Source organism: Lycium ferocissimum, chromosome 4, assembly GCF_029784015.1.
Source record: "Lycium ferocissimum isolate CSIRO_LF1 chromosome 4, AGI_CSIRO_Lferr_CH_V1, whole genome shotgun sequence".
In the NCBI taxonomy this organism is placed as follows: Eukaryota; Viridiplantae; Streptophyta; class Magnoliopsida; order Solanales; family Solanaceae; genus Lycium; species Lycium ferocissimum.
In genome coordinates this window covers 17,514,355-17,536,916 of record NC_081345.1, presented here as the reverse complement: position 1 = coordinate 17,536,916, position 22,562 = coordinate 17,514,355, and the positions used below count along the sequence as shown (strand labels likewise).

The following is a 22,562-nucleotide window of genomic DNA, read 5'->3' as shown; positions in this document are numbered from 1 at the left end:
TTTATTTTATAGGTTACCGAATTGAACTTACCAATGACAGTTTACTCGTTATTTTAGATCATATCGGTCTATTAGTACAAAAAAACTATATATGCATTATCAGTACATAAAAGTTAAACTCGAAAGGGAATTGTTTTGCTCTCCCTGCCCCGCTGGTCTTACCCCTATACAAAACAAACGAGCAAAAACAAAAAAAAAAGTACTCATCTTAATTCATCAGAAAAGTAGAACAACTTATTAAACTTCCATACACTATATGGAGTACAGCGCTCTCTTATTTGAACAAAGAAATTAAACTCACCTGCACCAGAATGAAATGAAACAAACACAACATAGATATTACTATTATAATTTAAATTCTAGTAGCAGCATATAAGAAATCTTTGGTAGCATCATATAAAGCCTGGGCCATTGATTGATCAAACACTTCCATAGCATGGTAACCATCTCTAAAGAACTTGAATACTCTTATACCTTTCTCTTCCATCAACCTAACACAATTACGAGCAGCATCAACTAAAGGATCTTCAGATGCACCACTAACCAAAACCTTCCATCCTAATTCCTTTATATCATCTAAATGTTTTGACCCTCCATTAGCACAAGGGTTACAATATTCATGATCATGATCAACGCCTTTTGGCAAACACAAGTCAAACATCTTGTCAATAGCATGAAGTGGAAGTAGTTGATCATCTTTCAGCTTTTCTTCTGATTCTGTCCTGTTTTTCCCACTGAAATATGGATGATGCAAAATCAACCCTTTGATCTTCAAAGGCTCTAGCTCTTTAGCTATAGCTGCGGCACGTAGACCTGCGTATAGAGGTGGCAAAATCAATCCATCTTTTAGTAATTCATCCTATTCACTCAAGTTTAAGCAGGTTGAATTATAACTAGCTTGTTGACTTGAACCAACAGGTTGAATTTATTCGGTTAAAATGGATCAAAATAGCTAATCCGTTAGCAAGGGCAGAGCTAGGGGTTCATCTGGACCCATTCGCTAGAAAATTATACTGTATATATAGTTTCAAAATTTATATTCTATGTATATATAATAGATGTTGAATATCTTTAGCTTCTTCATTATCTATTAAATCCATCTTATAGTAATCTCCAATTGCAAACCAAACCCAAACTTACAAAATCAAAATGTTGAAAATTATGTAAATTTCGACAAAACTAAGAAGCCGTTTGGCTATGAGAATTATTGACTTTCTTCTGGATTAATTTTTCACTTTTTTCAAAATCATTGTTTGGTTATAAAATTGGAGTGGGATTCCAAATTTGGAAAAGTCTCCAAACTTGTTTTCCAACTCCATCTTTATAAATTCCAAATAAACTACTCTCATCTTTTCTTTGTAAAAAGTATTACCAAACATAACTTCATTTTCAATTCCAACTTTATAAATTTCAAATAAAGTGAAAAATATGTTGAATCTATGGCCAAACGCATACTAAGTTCACCGAGAGATAGACGTTAGTAAGATCTACCTGCATTGTAAGCCAAATTGCCTCCAGAGCTAGTTCCACAGAGAAAAACGTTTTTCAAATCAGCATAGTTACTGACCCATTCATCCTTAGTGGACTTAATCCATTGTAACCCATCCATGGCATCATCATAAGCTGCAGGAAGGCGATTTTCAGGGGCAAGACGATATTCGAGTGATATTACCATAGCACCAACTCTTTCAGCTAGTGCTTGACAAAAAACGTCGAAAATAAACGTATTGGCATGGAAATAAACAAAGCCACCACCATGATAGTACACAATGAGCGGTAATTTCTTAGGATTAGTAGCTTTTGTTAGTCGTCTAGGCACGTAAAGTCGAAGCCAGGTATTTTTACTGGTGTCGAGATCTACGTCCCTGGTTACGACTAACGAAGTGCCTTTGGGATCACAATTGGCTTGTCTAAGGGATTCAGAGTTACGTTTTACTGTGTCACCTTTTTTTTCTTCAATCTTAAGAAAGGGGTTGTCAAAAATTGGACGAGCAAATCTGCTGTTAGCCATAATGGATTAGTAGTAATTAATCTTCTGTGGGAGGTTATTTTTGCTTCACTGGATGTGTTAAAGTGGCAAACGTTTGGATGTTATTTATAGAGAAATATTTGTGGGAATTGTGGGAGTTGTTATGGATGCGAAGAAGGTGCTACATGTCGGTTTATTAGGAAAGGACTGTTTCTTTGGTTGGAATTCTGACCAAGTTCCAATTCCTTATAGTACCACAAAAAAAAAAAAGATTTGGGAGCTGCTTTCGGTTTGGTATTGACAAGTTACTTTGACAAAAGTTATTACTCCTCCGTCCCAATTTAATTGTCTTTTTTTTTTTTTCATCTATTAAAACTATAATGTCTCTTTTTATATCTAGTTGGTTGACAATTCATATATATATTAAGTTTATAACCATAAAATTCAGAGAATATTTAAGTGCATTATACACATACAGATTCAAAAAATTCTCTTTATTTCTTAAATTTTATAGTCAAATTAAAACACTTAAATAGGGACGGAGAGAGTACACCATTAATTATTTAGTCAAAATTCGGTAGTGAAGTTATTACTACTGATAGGCTACTGAAGGATGCATAGCCCTTTTTGGGATGTGCCTTTTTGTGATATACAACGAAAATTTTGTAATGGTAGGGGCACAATCAATAGTTGCATGAGGCTCCCATTCTATTTTTGACACTTGGATAGTGGGTCCATTTACATACTTTACATGACACTCACCACTTACCACCCCAGTCCCCCGCTTCCGCCCACCCCTCTTCTTCTTTCATTCTCTTTTTGTTCTCTTCTCTGTCTAATATCCAACTCCCAAATACAATTAAAAAATTGGAACTTTAGCTCAATTATTTTACGGCACAAAGCCGCTATTTTATTTTATAGGATTGGCGTAAAAAATAAAACAAAAACAGAAAAGAAAAAGAAAATCTACTTGTTACCTTAGGATCTGTAGTTACGAAGAAAAATACTTTTTTGATCATGTTATTAATTATTACATGCTATTTAAATAAATTATCTATATTTATTAAAAAAAATCTTATCTAATCAATTTATATCCTAAAGTATAGAGGTGTTCACGGTTTGGTTAAAAATCGATTCAGACCGAAAATTCAAACAAATCGATAGTTATTTGGGTTTGGTTTGATTTTAAATTTTAAATTTTAAAAAACCAATAATATTTGGTTTGGTTTTATTATAAACAAACCAAAGAAAAAATCGAAACAAACTGATAAAATAATATACACAATTTTTGTAATTATAAATATACAATATATTAACTTTTATAAATAATTTTAAGTACTTTGCTTAGTTTTTCATCAAAAATTTCTTTATCTCTAATAAACTAATGAATTTTACACCTTAAACTCATTTTTTAAAAGAAATTCATGAATTCAAACTCATTTGTACAACGAAACAACTATGAGATTAACCTTAAAAAAATATTGTTAAGAATGTTGAATAATAAGCTTATTTTTAATATTAATTTTAATATTAACAGTTTTAAAGGCGTTTGTTTATTTAAAAGAAAAAATGGTTATCAGTAATTCTTTTTAATAAAAAACATCAACTGCTTATTTTTAGCTTCGGTATTTATATCCATTTATTTTAAGAATGTTTCAGTTATTTTAACAGAAAAAAGATGTCTATTAGTTTTTTTTTAATCAAATACATGAACCGCTTATTTCAGCTTCAACATTTTTATATATTTATTTATAAATTCAACTTAAGCACTTAAAAAGTATTTTAAGTACTTGTTTCTAAAAATTGCTTAAATTAAGCTAAACCAAATAAACTCTATTTTTAGTATTTTCTTTAATATTTAGCTATGGTTACATATTTCCAGAAATTTTGAGAATGATCAAAATAAAATAAATTAAATTATGCTTTGCCGCATCAGTCTCGTTTATTTTCCTTGTATGTTCAACTCCTCCATTTGCTCTCTTTTCTTTAGTTGCCAAAAAAATATTAGTTTTTCTTTTGCTTTTCTCATTTCCAATTTGTGTAGAATTGCGTTAGGTCATGATTGAATAATATAAGAAAAAGAAAACGAAAGAGGAAGATGGGTGAGCGGAAGAGCGGGACTGAGATGGTGGGTGATGAGTGAAATATAAAGTGTGCAAATGGACCCCACTATCCAAGTGTCAAAATTAGAATGGAGCCTCACACAACCATGTTGTGCCTCTACCATTGTAAAAAATTTCAATATCCAACTACTCTCTCGCTCTTAATTTATGTGACACTCTTTCTTTTTAGTCAGTAAAAAAAAATGATTTTTCTTATATTTAGTAATAATTTAATTTTAAAATGTTAATTTATAATAAGTAAAATAATTTATAATCATACAAATATTTATGTCTTATTTTAAATCACAAATTTCAAAAGTTTTTGGTTTGTTTATCAAATTCCATGCTCAGTAAAATCATCACACAAATTGGGAGAAAGTAATACTCCCTCCGCCCCAATTTATATGATACTTTTCGCTTTTCAAAAGTCAATTTGACAAAATTTTGAAGCTAAATTGGATTATATTAACTCAATATTTTCAGATTAAAATTTATATATTTGAAACTATATGAAAAGTACTATAAGTTGCAACTTTTCTCATATCAATTTGGTGAAAAAATACATCTTAAAATGTTGGTCAAAGTTCATGCAGTTTGAATCTCGGGAAGCGAAAAGTATCACATAAATTGAGATAGCGGGAGTGTAGACACGTAAATTTTCCTCGATTCTAGATAAGACTCTACAGACGAGTCCAATATATCTTCAAACTCTAAGGTCGGCTAGGGTTTTTTGGAGGCTACTTTACCATAAACCCTAGCTCACATCTATATAAAGGGACATATATTCCCATCAAAAAGAGATATCGAAAATGCCATAAACTATGGAATATTCACAAAGCTGAGATCAAGATGTGGCGCTCTTCTTGATAATCAAATGTCACACCCGAACGAGCGAAATGACGGGCTCCGACCCATAGGCCGGAATCCACCTAACGTAACAGTTACCAAGATTATTATATAATATGACTCGATGGACACCTGCACGCAGAAAAGGCCTAAATACAGCAATATGCGATAATCCAACATGCGAGCCGACAAGGCCACTACAACATCATGAGTATCATAAAGCCGACAAGGCTATCAGGAGAATATCAAAACTAAAACAAGGTCGACAAGGCCAAACATAATATCTACATACCACACTATGTCTATGAGCCTCTAAGAGTGTACATGTGGACATATATCATGCTAACATAAATGTACCAAAGATAGCAAGTCCGGAGTAGTGGCACTTGCTGACACCGCTGAAGCTGGAAGTCCTACTGCGGTTGCTCTCCAATAAATCTGTCAGGACCTGCAGCACGAAATGCAGCGCCCCGTGCAATGGGACGTCAGTACGGATAAAAGTACTGAGTATGTAAGGCAGAGAAGTAATGACATAAGTAAGACATAATATAGCATAAATGAGGATAGCAGAAACCTGGACATCTGAAAATCGTACGAGATGCAATGCATGATAAAAATCATTTTTATACATACATATATATAGTATCCTGCTCGGCCATTTAGGCTCGGTGTTATCATCATCATCCCGCGTCCGGGGCATCCCGCATCCGGGGTAACATCATAACCTGCCCACTGCAGTGGTGTGCACATCTATGTGCCTGCCCGGTCGACTATAGCGCAGCGCGGTGTAGTAAAATAGTGTAATACATACATATATATGGAATGCATGGGAAGTCAATAAACTGACATTGGGCCTTTCGGAGTGACATAAGGTCAGTAACCTCCAAATAAATTATGGAATTCGTATCGAATCCAAAGAAATAACTTAATGATGATAAACATGATAATATTTCAAGAATCAATCAATTAATTAAGGCATTAAAACTTGAAATACAAAGCATAGGAATGGAGTGAATTTGTTATGGAACGCTCATGTTCATATCCTAGTTGGATTCGTGCCAAAGAAAGAGGGAAACGAACACCTTACATTCCCTATTCGTCAAGCTACCACTCAAAAGGATCCTTTATTCCGATGCTTTCCCTTCACCCGAACCTATATTGAAAAACATATCCTTAATCATACCTCCATTATGTTCATACATCAACTTAGATGAGTTGTATATTCAAGGATAATTCGGGTTACGAGAATTCGGGCACCATTTCCCCTATATCATCTACTTCCTCCAATCTTCAAAACAACTCCCAAAACCACAATAAAACACCATTATTGTCCTCATAACAAGATTATGCTCAAAACATGCTAATAATTATAGCTCAAGTTAATTTACAACTCAACATATCATCAAATGCATATTTGAACTTTTCCTCCAATTTCTTCTCCTCAAATCTTAACATAATTACCAAACAAACTCATAAACATGAAACTAAGATGGAATCTTACCTCAAAATGCAAGAACACTTCAATTCCAAGGTTACTCCACCTTAAAATACCTTCCCAATCTTTTACAAGAAGAAAATATAAGTTTAAACCTCACTTTGAAAACCTAAGCACCTTAATCCTCACTTTGATCTTTGCTCTTGGCTTGGAAAATTGTTTGAATATGTTTTGGAGAGGTTTCTAAAGCTTTCTTGAGCTTGGGGTTATGTCTAAAATGTTCAAAATGAAAAGGGGTCATCATACTTAAATTCTGAAAATTTCCACCGACTTTGTATTATATGGTTCGTATAATATTATATGGTTCGTATAAGTTGGTCGTATATAAAAAAAAAGGGTCAGTATTTCCGGTCGTATAATATTATACGGACCGTATAATAGGACGTGTATCTCAGATTTGCAATCTGTCAGTTGTATTGGAAAGGAGACTTTCTGAACTTCAATTTAGATAGGCTATGGGTTCCGTAACTCCTTATATTCTAGGAGATATGCCTCTCTCAAGTTGGACCAAAATTTCTGTCCAAAATCCTGCCAAGTTTTCCCAAAATTTTGACAAACTTATTTCCTTCATTTCACTTGATCCCGAAACCTTTAGACACTTGCTTAGCACTTATTAAAAGTATTCCTTAACCTTATAAGGGTTCCATGACCTCTCCGAGTTCACGTTAGTTTACTTACGATGCAAATGACGCAAAAATTTCGAGGTGTAACATCAAATACTTCAAGGAGATCTACAAAATCCTTTCATGGAAATAATAAATCCCGAGGAGGTTCGCATCATTCTAGTTCGAGAAACACGCTGCTTCAGCGCTCGAATCACGGAGAAAATCAAGAGAACAAACAGGATTGTGCCCACATTGTTCATCAATAAAACTATGTTGATTCATATTTATTTTGTGATTGCAACTGTTTTCCATTTCGCAAAAATTAATTATGTATAGGGAGCAAGTAAATCTAAAGTCTCAATTATTTTGGTGCTTTAACTGTTGAGACGCTCATCCTTTACGTAAGAGTAATTAAGAGTAAATTATCTGCGTACTTGTATTCCATATTTAAGTTAGACATTTCCTAAATCATGAAAATTTATCAACCGAAGGACAAGAAAGGCACTAATCTAATTAATTGAAGGTTAGAACTGATTAGTATCTTCTTCTTCTTCTTTTTTTCTAAAAAAAATAAAAAAAAAATAAAAAAAGAGAAAGAAAGAGGGGCCACTGATTAAAATGACGGGATTTGGGTTAGGAATAGACACCATAATGGACTACCATATTCATCCACTCACATTTCTAAATTACGTATTAATAATGTAAGTTGCTTGTTTTCTTCCCTCCTATTCACTGCTTTCATTTATACCATTTTCATCAGCCGTGACCTACATTCATCGTCTTTTAGCAGTCAGCTATAGAATAAAGCGAAGGGTAAACAACAAAAATCAATCTAGTTAATTTTTTTAATTCTCTATATCTATCAAAGTCGAATTCTCTGTTTTAAAAGATATTTTTGAGATTCATTTGGGGCTCGTTTCTAGGCGGGGAACTTGTAAAACGCATTGAGACTTATGTGTGGGCTTAGTTCTATGAGGCTTATGCCTCAAGTGTCTGATTGTGCCCCCTAAATTCGTCTAACGCTCATGGCTCGCACAACAGTTCCTATCAAAATCATGTGTCAAATTCTCTAATTAGTACAACTGACTCTCAAATTTTTTAACAAAATGAATAATAAAAGTTCAATTCATCACTAGAACTATGAAGATGCAGAGTAATTCAGATAATGAGCCGTAGTATTGTATAATTATTAATTGAGAACATCGCGAGACTGAATATTATTTGAACATCCTTTTGAAAATAGCGAGACAACCGAAATTTATATCTTCACTTTCTGTTGGTCTTCATGTCTTAGTTCTATATCACTCAAAATTATTAGATTTTTACTATCTTGCTACTTGAATATAACTTTATATTTAGACATGAAATTTTTATTGATTCTTTATTGTTAAGGAGATAAAATGTGTAGTTTCATAAAACTTTTTAAGAAATTGTGGTTTCTCGACTGGTTAGAAGTTAATTAAGAGTTAAGACATATAATTGATTTGTATCTCAGGAACTTAACGCTATTGCATCGTTTATACATTTAAAAATATGTTGAATATTTTATTTTCTGTTGAGTTCTAGAATTGTAGACTAATGCTTTGCACCCACATCTGGTTCTCTACTTAATACATTGCGATATTCACGCATTCAGTAGACAGTTGTACGTGAAATTTCTAATTTAGAAAATAAAAAAAGAATCACATTATTAATAATTGAATCAAGATATATCAAGAAAAAACAAAAGTAGATATATATGTCACACGAACAATAATGGAGATTGAAATAATTGTTTTTGAGAAAATTAGGATGTCGACAAAATTAATTAAGCAAAAGAAATATCATAAAGGATAAATTAGTCAAATCATAACTTTTATATTAATAATAATTAGGTTAAAAGATTATTACAAAGAAAGTTAAAATAAGAGATTCTAGCATAGTCATAAAAGAGGTAAGGACCCGTCTGGTCATGAGAATTTCACTTTTTATCGGAATTTTTTTTCACTTTATTTGAAAATCGGCGTTTGGCCATGAGAATTGCAAATACAACTTGAAGTTGAATTTAGAATTTGAAAAACATCTAAAACCTTATTTTCACTTTTTTCACTTTGACAAGACGGAGTTGTTCAGATGGTAAGGAAGGTTGTGAGTTTGAGTCACCAGGGGAGCAAAAAGAAGAGAGTTCCTGGAAGATAGGGGTAAAAGAAATATTTTTTTCACTTTCATTACATTCAATGACTTTAGTGAAGAATTTGCTATAATTGGATGATCATTAACGCCATTCACTCTTAAAATGAGGAGATCAATTTCCATATATGAGTTGGTTTGAAATAATAGGTGTGTAATATATGAATAAAATGTGCATTTGATATTTATGTCAAATCAATCAATATAAGAAATGTGTCTTTTATATGTCTTCTCATTTCAATTTTCACTCCACCCTTCAAGTTAAATAACGTTGTTCTATGCGGATGGGCCAAAGACCACATTCTTGTCAATCAGTTGAACAGCATCACAAGAATTGTTAATAAGCCAAATCAAAATTGTAGTGTCTAAAAAACTGGTAATACTTTATTAATTAGTGGAAGACAATCTTTTTTCCAAGAGAGGACACTGATTAAAATTAGGAGGTTCGTGTTAAGAATAGACACCATAATTGACCATATCCATCCTCTCACTTCTCTAAATTAACTAGTACTCCATCCATCTTAAAATAAGTACTAGTGTTTTTGTCTTTTTATTTTATTTCAAAATAAATGGTGTTCCATATCATCAAGAAGACATTAATGATCTTCTTCCAATTTTAACTTTATTTAAATAAAGAAAATTTTACATAACCAAGAAACTAAAGAGCTATATTTTTTTCAAGATATTTGTTAAGAGTAATTACATCTTACTTTTCAGGAATGAGTAGTTTTCGTAAGGGGTGTCCCAAGCTAAAAACACCACTTATTTTGAAATGGAGGGAGTAATAGGAGCTAGTGGCGGAGCCAAGATTTTTAATAAGGAGATTCAAAATATAAAGAAGTAAACATACGAAGAAGCCAACGGGGGTTCAACACCTATTATATATACATAAAAATTAATTTTAACCATGTATAAGCAGTATAATTTTTCGCCGAAGGTGATTCGGATGAACCCCTAAGTCCTACCTGGCTCTGCCCCTGATATAAGCTCCCCTGATATAAGCTAATTAATCTTCCCATTCTCAAGGCTTCTATTCACTGGTCTAGTTTTTACCATTTACTCATCAGCCGTGACCTAGATTCATCCTCTTTTGGCAGTCAGTTGTGGAATAATTGGAAGAGTGAACATGTAACAACCTCCAAATAAAAAAAACACTCACAACAATAGAAGGACACTGATTATTGAATTAATAACCAAATTACTAAAGAGGAATTACAGAATCATAGAAGAGAAATAACTAGAAGAAGGGATGAGAAGCAGAACTCAGAGAAAGGGTTGAGAGATACAGAGTTCCCTAAGCATAATCATAATTGCATAAAAAATTCTTCTAAGCCGTATTCCTTTTAATCCGTTGTTAATTGGGCCTGAGTCCCAAATCAACCTTTGTAAGGCTTTCCAGTTCTATAGCTACTTCTCGGCCCAGTAATGGGTCGTGTGACATTGGGCTGGAGTTGGTTCATAACAGAACAACAAAAATCAATCCAGTTAATTTTTTAATTCTCTCTGTCTATCAAAGTTAAATTAAGGGTATTTTCCCGATCTGAATGACAATACTTTTCCAGAAGCTTACAAAAATGGAAGAATACATTAAGATGAGATCAATTTCCATATATGAGTTGGGATTTGAAATAACAGGTGGAATAAATTAATATAAGAAATGTATCTTCTATATGTTCTCATTTCAATTTTCATTCCACAACATGGTTTGCACCGATCAGTAAGATTGGTAGAACATTTTCTTTTGCGCGGATTGGCCTTCAGACTCACCGGTCTTTAATTTTTGGCCCTCATATTTGTAGTCTTTAATTTTTGGCCATCATATTTGTGGTTTTTAATTTTTGCCCCAGCTACTTATTTAATGAAAATATTCAGACCTACTTCGCAAGGCATAATTTTTGTAACATTTTTATCTTCGAAAACTGAACTTTTGCCTAGCTCGTAAACTAAAATATGTCTTGCAAAAACTAAAATTATGCCCTTTTTTAGATTATGTTGAGTGTTGAAACTTTTGCCTTGTCCAACATAATTTATGTGGATGTTATAATACATATATGCCGAAGTTAAACGTAAACTATGCCTTGTACAATATGCCGATGTTATTTTTGAAATGGAATATAAAAATAAAATATTTTTAAAAAATAAAGCTATGTATCCTATCTTTTACAATTAAAATAAAAATCGAACTAAGACGACAAAAACAACGACAATGACAATGACAAAGATAACAACAACAACGGTGGCGACGACGACGACATCAACAACAACAATAATCTATATCTATAAAAAGTCATTTGAAAATTTCAGGATAATACTAATAATGATCTTAATAAAATACTTTAATTGAGATATAAAATTCTGAATTTATATTAATTGAGATTAAAAAAAACTTGAATTTGAACTCAACTGAAAGATAAAACATATTTTTGTTGAGTTAAATAATTTGAATTTAAATTGAAAGAAAAGATATATATGTAATTATAATGAAAGGACAATCTTCTGTATATATACTAGGTAAAGACTGCCTGTGTTAGCACAGGCTCAACACTATACAAGTTAAAATTGTTATCTTTTAATTTAACTTCATTTTGATATGAAAGAAAGATATGAGTAATAAACATCAATGATTGTAAGCTAGTGCAGAATCAGATAGTCGACACTATATGCTAATTGCAAGATGTTATTTCTATACATTTTGGACCAAAATACATAGCTTTGACATCCATAACAACATCGTATTAGTAGATGCTTAAGGTGCTGCAATATCATAGCTATTTGCATATTGACCAACATTGATGTGTTTTTCATATGGTAATTGGTCTTCTTCTTAGCCTTCTCAGCATTTTTATTTTTCAAGAATGACCTATAAACAAAGAAGCAAGACTAATAAACATACGACAAAGTGAAGTTGTGAAGTGAAAAAAAGGACACATTCAAGTGAAGTTGCCAAGGAAATAGAAAAGAGGACACGTTCAACTTCAAAAGATAAAACTTGAAGAAGTCTAAGCAACAGGGAATGAAACTCCTACATAATATAGAACTACTGTAAAAAGATTTGCACATCACAATTTGTTAATTCTTGAAAACTTTTCAATCAAACTCTTATCTTTTAACAAGAATGACTATTAGTTACTTATTTTTTGGAAAGAAAGAATTACACAGCAACACTTTTAACGTTCAATACAGATCACACTACACCAAGCACAAGATTTATAACTTCTACCAAGTATCTGAGGAGCATTAGCTACTACCAACAAATATTTTCTTTGTCAAATGAGGAAAACCCACATTTTTCCTTCTTTTGACAGATGTTTTGGCTATAGGTATTACATCTATTGAGTTACTGTTGGTAAAACTATGTTCAGAACCCGTAGGAAATAAAAACCAGAAACTGTAAAAACCAGAAAGTAGGAAAAACAGAAACTGTGTAAAGTTGGAAAAAATTTCAGAAACTAAGAAATATCCGAGACCACAGAATTCATTGTATGTCCTTAAGGAATTTAATTTCCTCACTGTACCCAAGGTTATGGATTATTTTCTCCCAGGATAAAACGGATATACCTGTCGCAGGAGTGGCGGTACCTCAAACGCCTACGACATCGACGAACTCAAATTTGGGAACGAACCACACACAGACTTGATAGTTATATTTCAGTAAAAAGAATGCAGAATTTGCTATGCAGAAAATTATTTCAGTAGTTGAAAAATGAGGCATTGCCTCAGTTTATATAGCCTCGAAAATGCCTGTTCAGAATAGGCTTGGTGGCTGTTTGGAAAGGCCTTGCCTTTTCCAAGAAAATAAGAACGTTGGGAACGTTGGGATTTAAATTTAATTAATTACCAATTAACCAATTAATATTTTCCCGCGGAAATAAGAAATAATTTCAGAAAATGAAGATTGAAGTTGAATAAATTTGGTCCAAAAAGATTATCAATCAGTCAGATCATTTGACCAAATCCAAATCCAAATCCAAAGCCGAAGCCGAGCGACAACGACGGCGCGAGGGGAGTCCCTCGTCTCAACTCTTTAAGAGCTAGAAGAAGTGCTTTCTAATATAAGAACATAACTTTCCCTTTCTACCACCAATGTGGTACAAAGATCCTTTTCAAAGGAACTTTGCTTTAAACTTCATTTTCCTTCCATTGTCTTTTTCCCTCCATTTCTCATTCACACCAACTTAGCTAGCTTCAATCATTAACTAGCTTTAACAATCCCCCACATGAATGGGGAATGGCTATATGATGAAAAACATGCATGACAAAAAACTGTGTGATTCGTAAGCAAGGATCAATCGCATCTGGATAAGTAGATTTCTCTTTGAATTATATACTCGGTCAATCGGTAGATTTGATATCTTTGAACCGTCGAGCTTTGGTGTATACCTAGACAACCACATGTCACACAATTAACCCTTTAACCGTCTTTGGTTCTCATTGTTTTGTTCGTTTCAGCCATTAACACTGCCTGGTTCATAAGTGCGTAGAGAATTGGTCTTCCAGAATTCTCCTTGAAGCGGCTTACACTTCACACTTACATACGTGATTCCTAAATGTGTCATCTCGTAGATACACTATTTGATATACCCCGTATCAAACTTAGAAACCATTAAAAAACCTTAATGCTTTATCCTGGTACTGAACATTGTCTCATCACAAGAATGGACCAAAAAATTATTGTGACAATGTTGAACCGTCATCAATGACTTTGTTTGATCTCTTTGAACCTAGATCTTGGGATCTCCAGTCTTCTAGGTAGAGTTACCACCACGATGACTTGTCCTCGGCCATAGTCCCATTCCCCTCGATGATCTTTCAACCACCTCTCTAGTTAGGCCTTTAGTTAGTGGATCCGACACATTATCTCTTGACTTAACATAATCAATTTTGATAATTCCACTAGAGAGTAGTTGTCTAACAGTATTATGTCTTCGTCGTATGGGACGAGACTTTCTGTTGTACATAACGCTCCCGGCTCTTCCTATTGCCGCTTGGCTATCGCAATGTATGCATATAGGAGCCAACGGTTTGGGCCAAAATGGAATGTCTTCTAAGAAATTCCGGAGCCATTCGAAATTTTCTTCACCGGCTTTGTCTAGAGCTATGAACTCAGACTCCATTGTAGAGCGAGCGATACATGTCTGTTTGGATGACTTCCAAGACACTGCTCCTCCACCTATGGTAAAAACGTATCCACTTATGGATTTAGTTTCAGTTGAACCGGTGATCTAATTTGCATCCCTGTATCCTTCAATAACTGTAGGATACCTGTTATAATGCAAAGCAAAGTTTTGAGTATGTTTCAAATACCCCAAAACTCGTTTCATTGCCAGCCAATGATTTTGGTCGGGATTACTAGTGTAGCGACTTAGTTTACCTATAACACACGCAATATCAGGTCGCGTACGCATTCATGATATGCATCAAACTTCCCAACACTCTGGGATACTCCAATTGAGAATGACTGTCACCTTTATTCTTTGCAAGAGCAAGGTTCATATCAATTGACGTCTTTGCAACTTTAAAGTCCAAATACTTGAACTTCTCAAGTACCTTTTGAATATAATGAGATTGAGACAATGCTAGACCTTGAGGTGTTTTATGGATTTTAATTCCCAGAATTAAATTGGCAACTCCTAAGTCTTTCATATCAAACTTACTAGCAAGCATGCGCTTAGTAGTATTTATGTTAGCAATGTCGTTACTCATTATCAACATATCATCCACGTACAAACAAACAATGACGACGTGGTTTGGAGTGTTCTTAATGTAGACACATTTATCACACTCATTTATCTTGAATCCATTTGACAAAGATCGTATGGTCAAATTTTGCATGCCACTGTTTGGGTGCTTGTTTTAGTCCGTAAAGAGACTTAACAAGTCGACACACCTTCTTCTCTTTCCCTGGAACTATAAACCCTTCGGGTTGTTCCATGTAAATTTCTTCCTCCAACTCTCCATTTAAGAATGCTGTTTTCACATCCATTTGATGGATTTCAAGACCGTACACGGCGGCTAACGCTACTAACACCCGAATAGATGTAATCCTCGTTATCGCAAGTATGTATCAAAGTAATCAAGACCTTCTCGTTGTCTAAACCCTTTAACAGCTAGTCTTGCCTTATATTTATCAATAGTGCCATCAACTCTTATTTTTCGCTTGAAAATCCATTTGGAACCTAAAGGTTTGTTCCCCGATAAGATCAACCAATTCCCAAGTATGGTTGTTCAATATGGATTATATCTCACTGTTGATTGCCTCTTTCCAAAATTGAGCTTCCGATGAAGACATAGCTTCGTTGAAAGTTCGAGGCTCATTTTCCAACAAAAATGTTAGAAATTCTGGTCCAAAGGAAGTAGACGTCCTTTGACGTTTGCTGCGTCTTGGATTTTCCTCATCAGGAACATTTTCCTTTGTTTCTTCCCGAGGTCGTTTAGATTCTTTGCTAGACGACTCACATTCCTTTTTATACGGATATATGGTTTCAAAGAAGTCAGCATTATCTGATTCAATTACCATATTCACCTGAATGTCGGGATTTTCTGATTTGTGAACCAGAAATCGATATACCTTACTATTTGTGGCATATCCTATGAAAACACAATCAACGGTTTTAGGTCCTATTTTTACCCTTTTGGGTTTCGAAACTTGCACCTTGGCCAACACACCCCCACACTTTGAAGTATTCCAAATTGGGCTTCCTTCCTTTCCACTTTTCGTATGGAATAGATTTTGTTTTGCTATGGGGCACTCGATTGAGTATTCGGCTAGTATAGTTAGAATAGCTTCCCCCACAAGTTACGGGGTAAACCGAACTTATTAACAAGGCATTAATCATTTCTTTCGGTGTACTATTTTTCCTTTCCGCAATTCCGTTTGATTGTGGCGAGTAAGGGCGCTTGTTTGATGAATAATGCCATATTCCAAACATATTTGTTCAAAAGGAGATTCATATTCACCGCCCCTATCACTCCTTATCATTTTAATCTTTTTGTTAAGTTGAGTCTCAACTTCGCTTTTATCTTGCGAATGCTTCAATTGCTTCATCTTTACTATTAAGTAAATAAACGTAGCAATACTGCGTACTATCGTCAATAAAAGTTATGAAATACTTCTTTCCACAGCGAGATGGGATTGACTTCATGTCACAAATATCTGTATGGATTAAGTCTAACGGACTTGAATTCCTTTCAACTGACTTATAAGGATGTTTAACATACTTAGATTCAATACAGATTTGACATTTTGATTGATTGCATTCAAACTTAGGCAATACTTCCAAACTAATCATTTTTCGCAAGGTCCTATAATTGACATGTCCTAAACGTGAATGCCATAAATCATTTGACTCAAGCAAGTAAGACGAAGCAAAAACTTTATTATTATTAGCAACGACCATTACATTCAGTTTGAAAAAGCCCTCTATGAGATAACCTTTTCCTATGTACATCTCGTTCTTACTTATTACAACCTTGTCAGAAACATAAACACACTTAAAATCGTTCTTCACTAGAAGTCCGGTAGATACTAAATTTTTCCTAATTTCAGGAACATGATAGACGTTGTTGAGAGTCACCACCTTGCCAGATTTCATCTTCGGCAGTATCTTTCCATAACCTTCAATCTTGGCCGTTGCAGAATTTCCCATATATATGGTCTCGTCGGGCCCGGTGGGAGCATATGAAGCAAAGGCTTCTCTAATAGCACAAATGTGGCGAGTGGTGCTAGAGTCAATCCACCACTCTTTCGGATTTCCCACTAGGTTGCACTCAGACAACATAGCGCACAAGTCATCAACTTCCTCGTTTGTTTCAACCATATTAGCCTGACCCTTCTTCTTTTCCTTTTTCGGAGCATGACAGTCTGCAGCTTTGTGTTCGATTTTTCCACAATTGTGGCAGTTTCCCTTGAATTTCTTCTTGTTGGGATAGTTCCTTGGTCCCGATGCCTTTTTCCTCTTTTTCAGATTCGTTGGGGGGCTTCAACAATACGTGCTCCCCTATGGTTGATCTCCCATTAGCCTTCTTCTCCCGCCGCCTTGTTATCTTCCTCGATTCTCAACCAGACGATGAGATCTTCCAGTGTCATCTCCTTTTGCTTGTGTTTCAAGTAATTTTTGAAGTCCTTCCATGAAAGAGGCAACTTCTCTATCACTGCCGCAACTTGAAACGCCCCACTAATCACCAAACCTTCAGCGAGGAGATCATGGATGATAACCTGTAACTCTTGAACTTGATTAACAACAGACTTGCCATCTACCATTTTATAGTCCAGAAACTTGGCAGCAATAAACTTCTTTAATCCAAAGATCTTCTGTTTTATATTCCTTTTCCAACGCATCCCATAGTTCTTTTGATGTTCCCACATTACTATAGATATTGTAAAGATCATCCTCCAGTCCGATAAGAATATAATTCTTGCACAAAAAATCTGAGTGCTTCCACGCCTCAGTTACAACAAAACGTTCATTCTCAGGTGTTGATTCCGGCAGAACCGGAATGACCTCCTTAATAAACTTTTGGAGGCTTAAGTAGTTAAATAGAAGAACAACTTTTGTTGCCATCGTTTGAAATCAATCCCGGTGAATTTTTTGGGCTTCTCTCGGGGAGCGAGCTGTTTGGTGCGATACGACCGGAGGACGCGATTACTTGTAGAACCAACCACGGGGTTGGTGTGGCGAGTAGCGATGCGTCAAATTTAGAGTTTGGTCTCCCATTTCTGTTGCAAACGAAACAACAGAAAACTTTAATAAACGGTGAAGTTTTTAAATCTTCGAACCGAATCAGTTTTGACAGCAACAAATATAATACACAACGGTGAAGATTTTATTTCTTCAAACCGAATCAAATTTACACAAACAAAAAAAAAAAAAAAAAAAAAAAAAAAAAAAAAAAACTTCAAACAGAATGTAGGAAATCGAGCATGTTGTATACTTGATGAAGTTTTTATATCTTCAAATCAAGTACCCAAATGAGTAGAAAGTTCTGAAAACTTTAATCTCAACCGAAGTAGAAAATCCGAAAATTTTAGTCTCCAAACAACATACAAGTTCGCTATATCCAAACAACAAACATACAAGTTTCTTTTATTTTTCTGGAAAACACTGTTTTATGTTAAAGAAAAACATTTTTTTTCTTCCTGATAACGTTCTGTAATTGTTAAACAACAACAAATGAACACAAAAATAATTATTAAATTTCCTTAAGCTTGTTGGTAACTTTACTTTAAACTTCATTTTCCTTCCATTGTCTTTTTCCCTCCATTTCTCATTCACACCAACTTAGCTAGCTTCAATCATTAACTAGCTTTAACAGTTACATCGTGACCTTCTACTTTTTCACATCTGGACAGTTGATTATTTGTAGGGTACCCATCAGCTATCTAAGTTTTTCTTCATGCATTTGTACAATAGAACAAGTGGTTAAATCAAGTTACAGAAAAATAACACAATAGCCAAAGCTTGAAGTAGACAAAGTAAAAGAGAAAAATTAATACCCGGGGTGGGTGTAAATATGAAATCTTATTGTTAAACAAACAATGAAAAAACAGTTGTTAACATGTCAATGTAGAAAGACTCTCCCAATTTGGACGTGCTCAGATAGTCACGGAGTTGCCACATCTTTGCCAAAATGAACAAATGAAGTGCTATTTGTAGAGGGAAAACTCTGTCAATTTTCTAGTTAGTTTCATGATATTTGTTAAAATAATTGAAGTCAGATGAGGAAAAAGTTAAACCTGTTTCAGATAGAAACAATGAGTCTCTATGACAGGAAACTCTGCTCGTTTGAAACATTAGTGGCCTCAGAAGATGGTATAGTTGATTTGATAATAATTGAGGTGGCAGCAAGATGCCATCTAGTCGATTCAACTTTGTTTGCTCGTACAGTCATACCTGTGCTAAGAGAGCCTCTTTTTATCAGCTTGCATCACTTCATATAATCCGCATCGCCTAGCCTCTTTGTCATCATGTACTTATTCAAAATTTTGATTATTATTATTCAACTTCAACAACACTTTTCTATTCCCTGAATGTGAAATTAACTACATGTTTAACTTTACAAAGTATATGTTTAACATTGATCAATTGTCACGACCCAATTCGTGAGACATGATGGCACCTACACTATTCCACCGGTAGGCAAACCATTTCCAAAAGTCTTGAAACATTTGATAAATAACCAGAGAACAACCATTCACTAGAACATAATCCGACAACGTCATATAATAAAAAAAGTGCGAAAAGTAATCTTAGTCTCATACAACCCCAAAACCTAGTCTAATGGTACAAGAGCACTAGAAATGTCTAATACAAGTCCCGTGGGATGAAATAAAACTGACTATAGAAACAACTGGAAATAAATAAGAAAGAGATGTCCAGGGGCCATGAGTCAACTATGTAGCTCACCCTGAATGTCTCGAACACAATGCCTCGGGATCAGCCACGAGATCCTAAGCTGGAACAGGGAGCGGTATCTGAACATCAGAAAAAGGGTGCAGAAGTGTAGTATGAGTATAACACTAATAACCTGTAGGTATCATAGGCCAACAATGATAGGAACACGTATAAAGCATATAAATACTAAAGAAAGCATCAGGTGCGACAATACAGTTAAAACACCTTAACAACGACCACTTAGCATATTTCCATGAAATCCAGCAAGAAATTAGATAAATCAGTTAAGCACATATCACATAGAGGAATGAAGAAGTACATGAATGATGAGAATAAAATGCAATGCATTTGTCAAAGAATACCCGGGACGCACATGCTATAGGCCATTCCATATAGTCATGACCCATGGGGACTCGCGAGGTCCATATACCTATCATTGTACCGCCTGAGGTCATTTTCCTTCGGACTGTGACCACTCACTATATCGCCCGACTTTACCGCCGAACTGTGAGACACCACCGTACCGCCCAGCTATACCGCTGGACTGTGAGAACAATATGCTCACCTTTTCGGTCCTTATACCATCTCGCATCCTCTAGTCAACGTAGCGGATCCAAATGAACATATAAATGGGAAATGAGTGCAAAATGCATAATATCCTATATCAACAACATCATGGATTTCGAGAATGAATATGAATCATCAAGCTATTTTCATATGCCAACTCATAAACCGGAATCATTTTCTTTAACAATTACACAATATATGGAGCGATGAGGTAATCAATTCAATCAAGCAAGTATAAGTCAAATAATAGCTATCATAGCCTACATAAACAATAATCATACCAACCTAAGTGGATTTATCACCACAACCACGCCCAAAGGCTCAACATGCTTTCCCCTTCATTCTAACTACCCAATAATATACACCGGTACCCACCCAAGTGCTCATCGCAATCACTAAGGTGGGACCCCTATCACGCCCAATACCCCTTCAGAATTTATAGACTAAATACGCACTCCAATCAAAATCTAAAGGAGTAAAATGTAACTTACCTTGATGCCGAGCGGGTGCCATGAACAATTAAACCTGAGCCTTCTCCTTCCAAAGCTCCTCAGAACGATCAAAGTCTAACAAACATGAATTCTATGTTAACACACGAGTCCAAAGGTACCCATAAAGCCATAAAAGAGATTCGAGTCTAAAAGTCAACCCAAAACTCCATCCCGTCAAAATGATAATTATATCGTGAAATCAAGTTTAAAATGGTCATATTAGTATTCTACAAGGTCACACGAATCTAACAACACCCATATTGCCATGTTTTAGTCCAGAACTCAAAATTAACCCAAATTATCCAAACCCGAACCCCAAAGGTAAAACTGGAAATTGAACTTAAATTTGACTTACCCATGAATGGCTCAAATCAAGGATTTACCATTTCCCAACCTCAGGACTCAAAAATCCTAATTTCTACAACCCAAACATAGATAAAAATGAAAACCAGCAAAAATAATTACGGGAAAATACCAAAATAAAGATTATATAGTTACCCCCATTCAAACACGAGAATGACACCGCGAAAATCACCTCAAATGGAGCTCTAGAACTCAAGATATGATGAAAATACCAATTGGACGAAGTCTGAAATTTAATCCACAGGGATCTTCGCAATTGCGACTAGCCCTTCGCATTTGCGATCGGAATATCGCATTAGCGACTAGATTCTCACATTTGTGACCACACCAGAGACCAGCAACAACCCAAACTTCGTTTTAGCGCTCGAAACTCATCCGGAACCTCCTGGACACAAACCATATATGCATTTTGATCATGAAATATGCTACGAACCTGATCGCGCACTCGGAATTCCCAAAAAAAAGGTCATCTTGATCCGCTGTTGATCAAGGTCAACTCCAATTCTTCAAAATACTAGATTTTCAACCAACGATCCAAATCACACCCGAATGCCCGGGACCCAAACCAACTGTCCAACTAAGTCAAAAATCACATTCCAGACCTACTGGAATCGATGAAACTTTACAAAAGACGCATTTACCCCTGACTTTGACTTTGGTCAAACTTCTTCACTTCTTATCTTAAGAACTTCTTCCAATTTCACTAAATTTGATCTGATACTCACCTGATTGCCTCGGGAACTACACCACCCATCCCCGTAAGTCATAAATACTAAGATGAAACTACGGGAAGGGTATTTTGGATAAAAAGAAGTCCAAAAGCTCAAAACGACCAAGCGGGTCATTACAGTCATTTTTTTCTCTTTTCTTTATTCTTTGGTTTATTATTACAGGAACAAAACGCAATGAAAAGTTATAAAGGAAAATGAAATAGACACATTGGTTCTAATTGAATAGTTCCTATATATATAGAGAGAGAAGAGTTAAAAAAAAAAAAAAACTGAAAATTGCTGCAACACTCTGAGCAAGATTAAGAGATATGATCAAATTATAGTCGGTATAAGAGAAAGGATGAAGATGGAGAGGAATTTGGATGAACACATATATGTAACGACCCGTTTGGTCGTTATTGCGTTTTTACCATTTTACCCCCCATCGACTAGTCCCCCAGCCTTGTTAGAACTATTTTGATCCGCGGGGATCGGTGAGCTTCCCTAGGAATTATTTTGGGTTTTGGAATGACTTTTAGAAAATTTGGTCGTAAAGCGAAAACTGTTTGACTCGAAGTTGACTTTTGGGTAAACGTGCCCGTAATCGAATTACGACAGTTCCATTAGGTCCGGAGGGTGATTTATGACTTAGTGGTATCATTGGTTGGTTCCCGAAGGGTTCGAGTGTGATTTGGGTCATTGGTTGAGAAACTGGTTAAGTTAGAATTGGAGTTGACCTCGGTCAACATCGGGTCAAGATGATCCCGTGTCGATGTTTTGAAAGTTCCAATAAGTTTGTATGATGATTTTGGACATGTCCACAAATTTTGGTTAGATTCCGATGAGTTTTGGAT

At 34.9% G+C, this 22,562-nt stretch overlaps 1 protein-coding gene across 1 annotated transcript; it reads right to left on the bottom strand.

Annotated features, from left to right (window-relative positions):
• Positions 1-212: 212 nt before the first annotated feature.
• LOC132051660 (probable carboxylesterase 120) lies at positions 213-2,182 on the bottom strand. Its single transcript, XM_059442819.1, has 2 exons — positions 1,492-2,182; positions 213-813 (listed from the first exon to the last, which is right to left on the bottom strand). Exons 1-2 carry the CDS (start codon positions 2,009-2,011, stop codon positions 353-355), a joined length of 981 nt encoding a protein of 326 aa, XP_059298802.1. The 5' UTR covers positions 2,012-2,182; the 3' UTR covers positions 213-352.
• Positions 2,183-22,562: the final 20,380 nt, after the last annotated feature.

What these genes read in the sequence shown, in the direction of transcription:
- LOC132051660 (XM_059442819.1), bottom strand. Translation starts at nt 2,011, where the DNA reads ATGGCTAACAGCAGATTTGCTCGTCCAATTTTTGACAACCCCTTTCTT. An exon ending in CAATTTGGCTTACAATGCAG is followed by an intron (nt 814 to 1,491) that starts GTAGATCTTACT and finishes CTCTATACGCAG; the next exon opens with GTCTACGTGCCGCAGCTATA.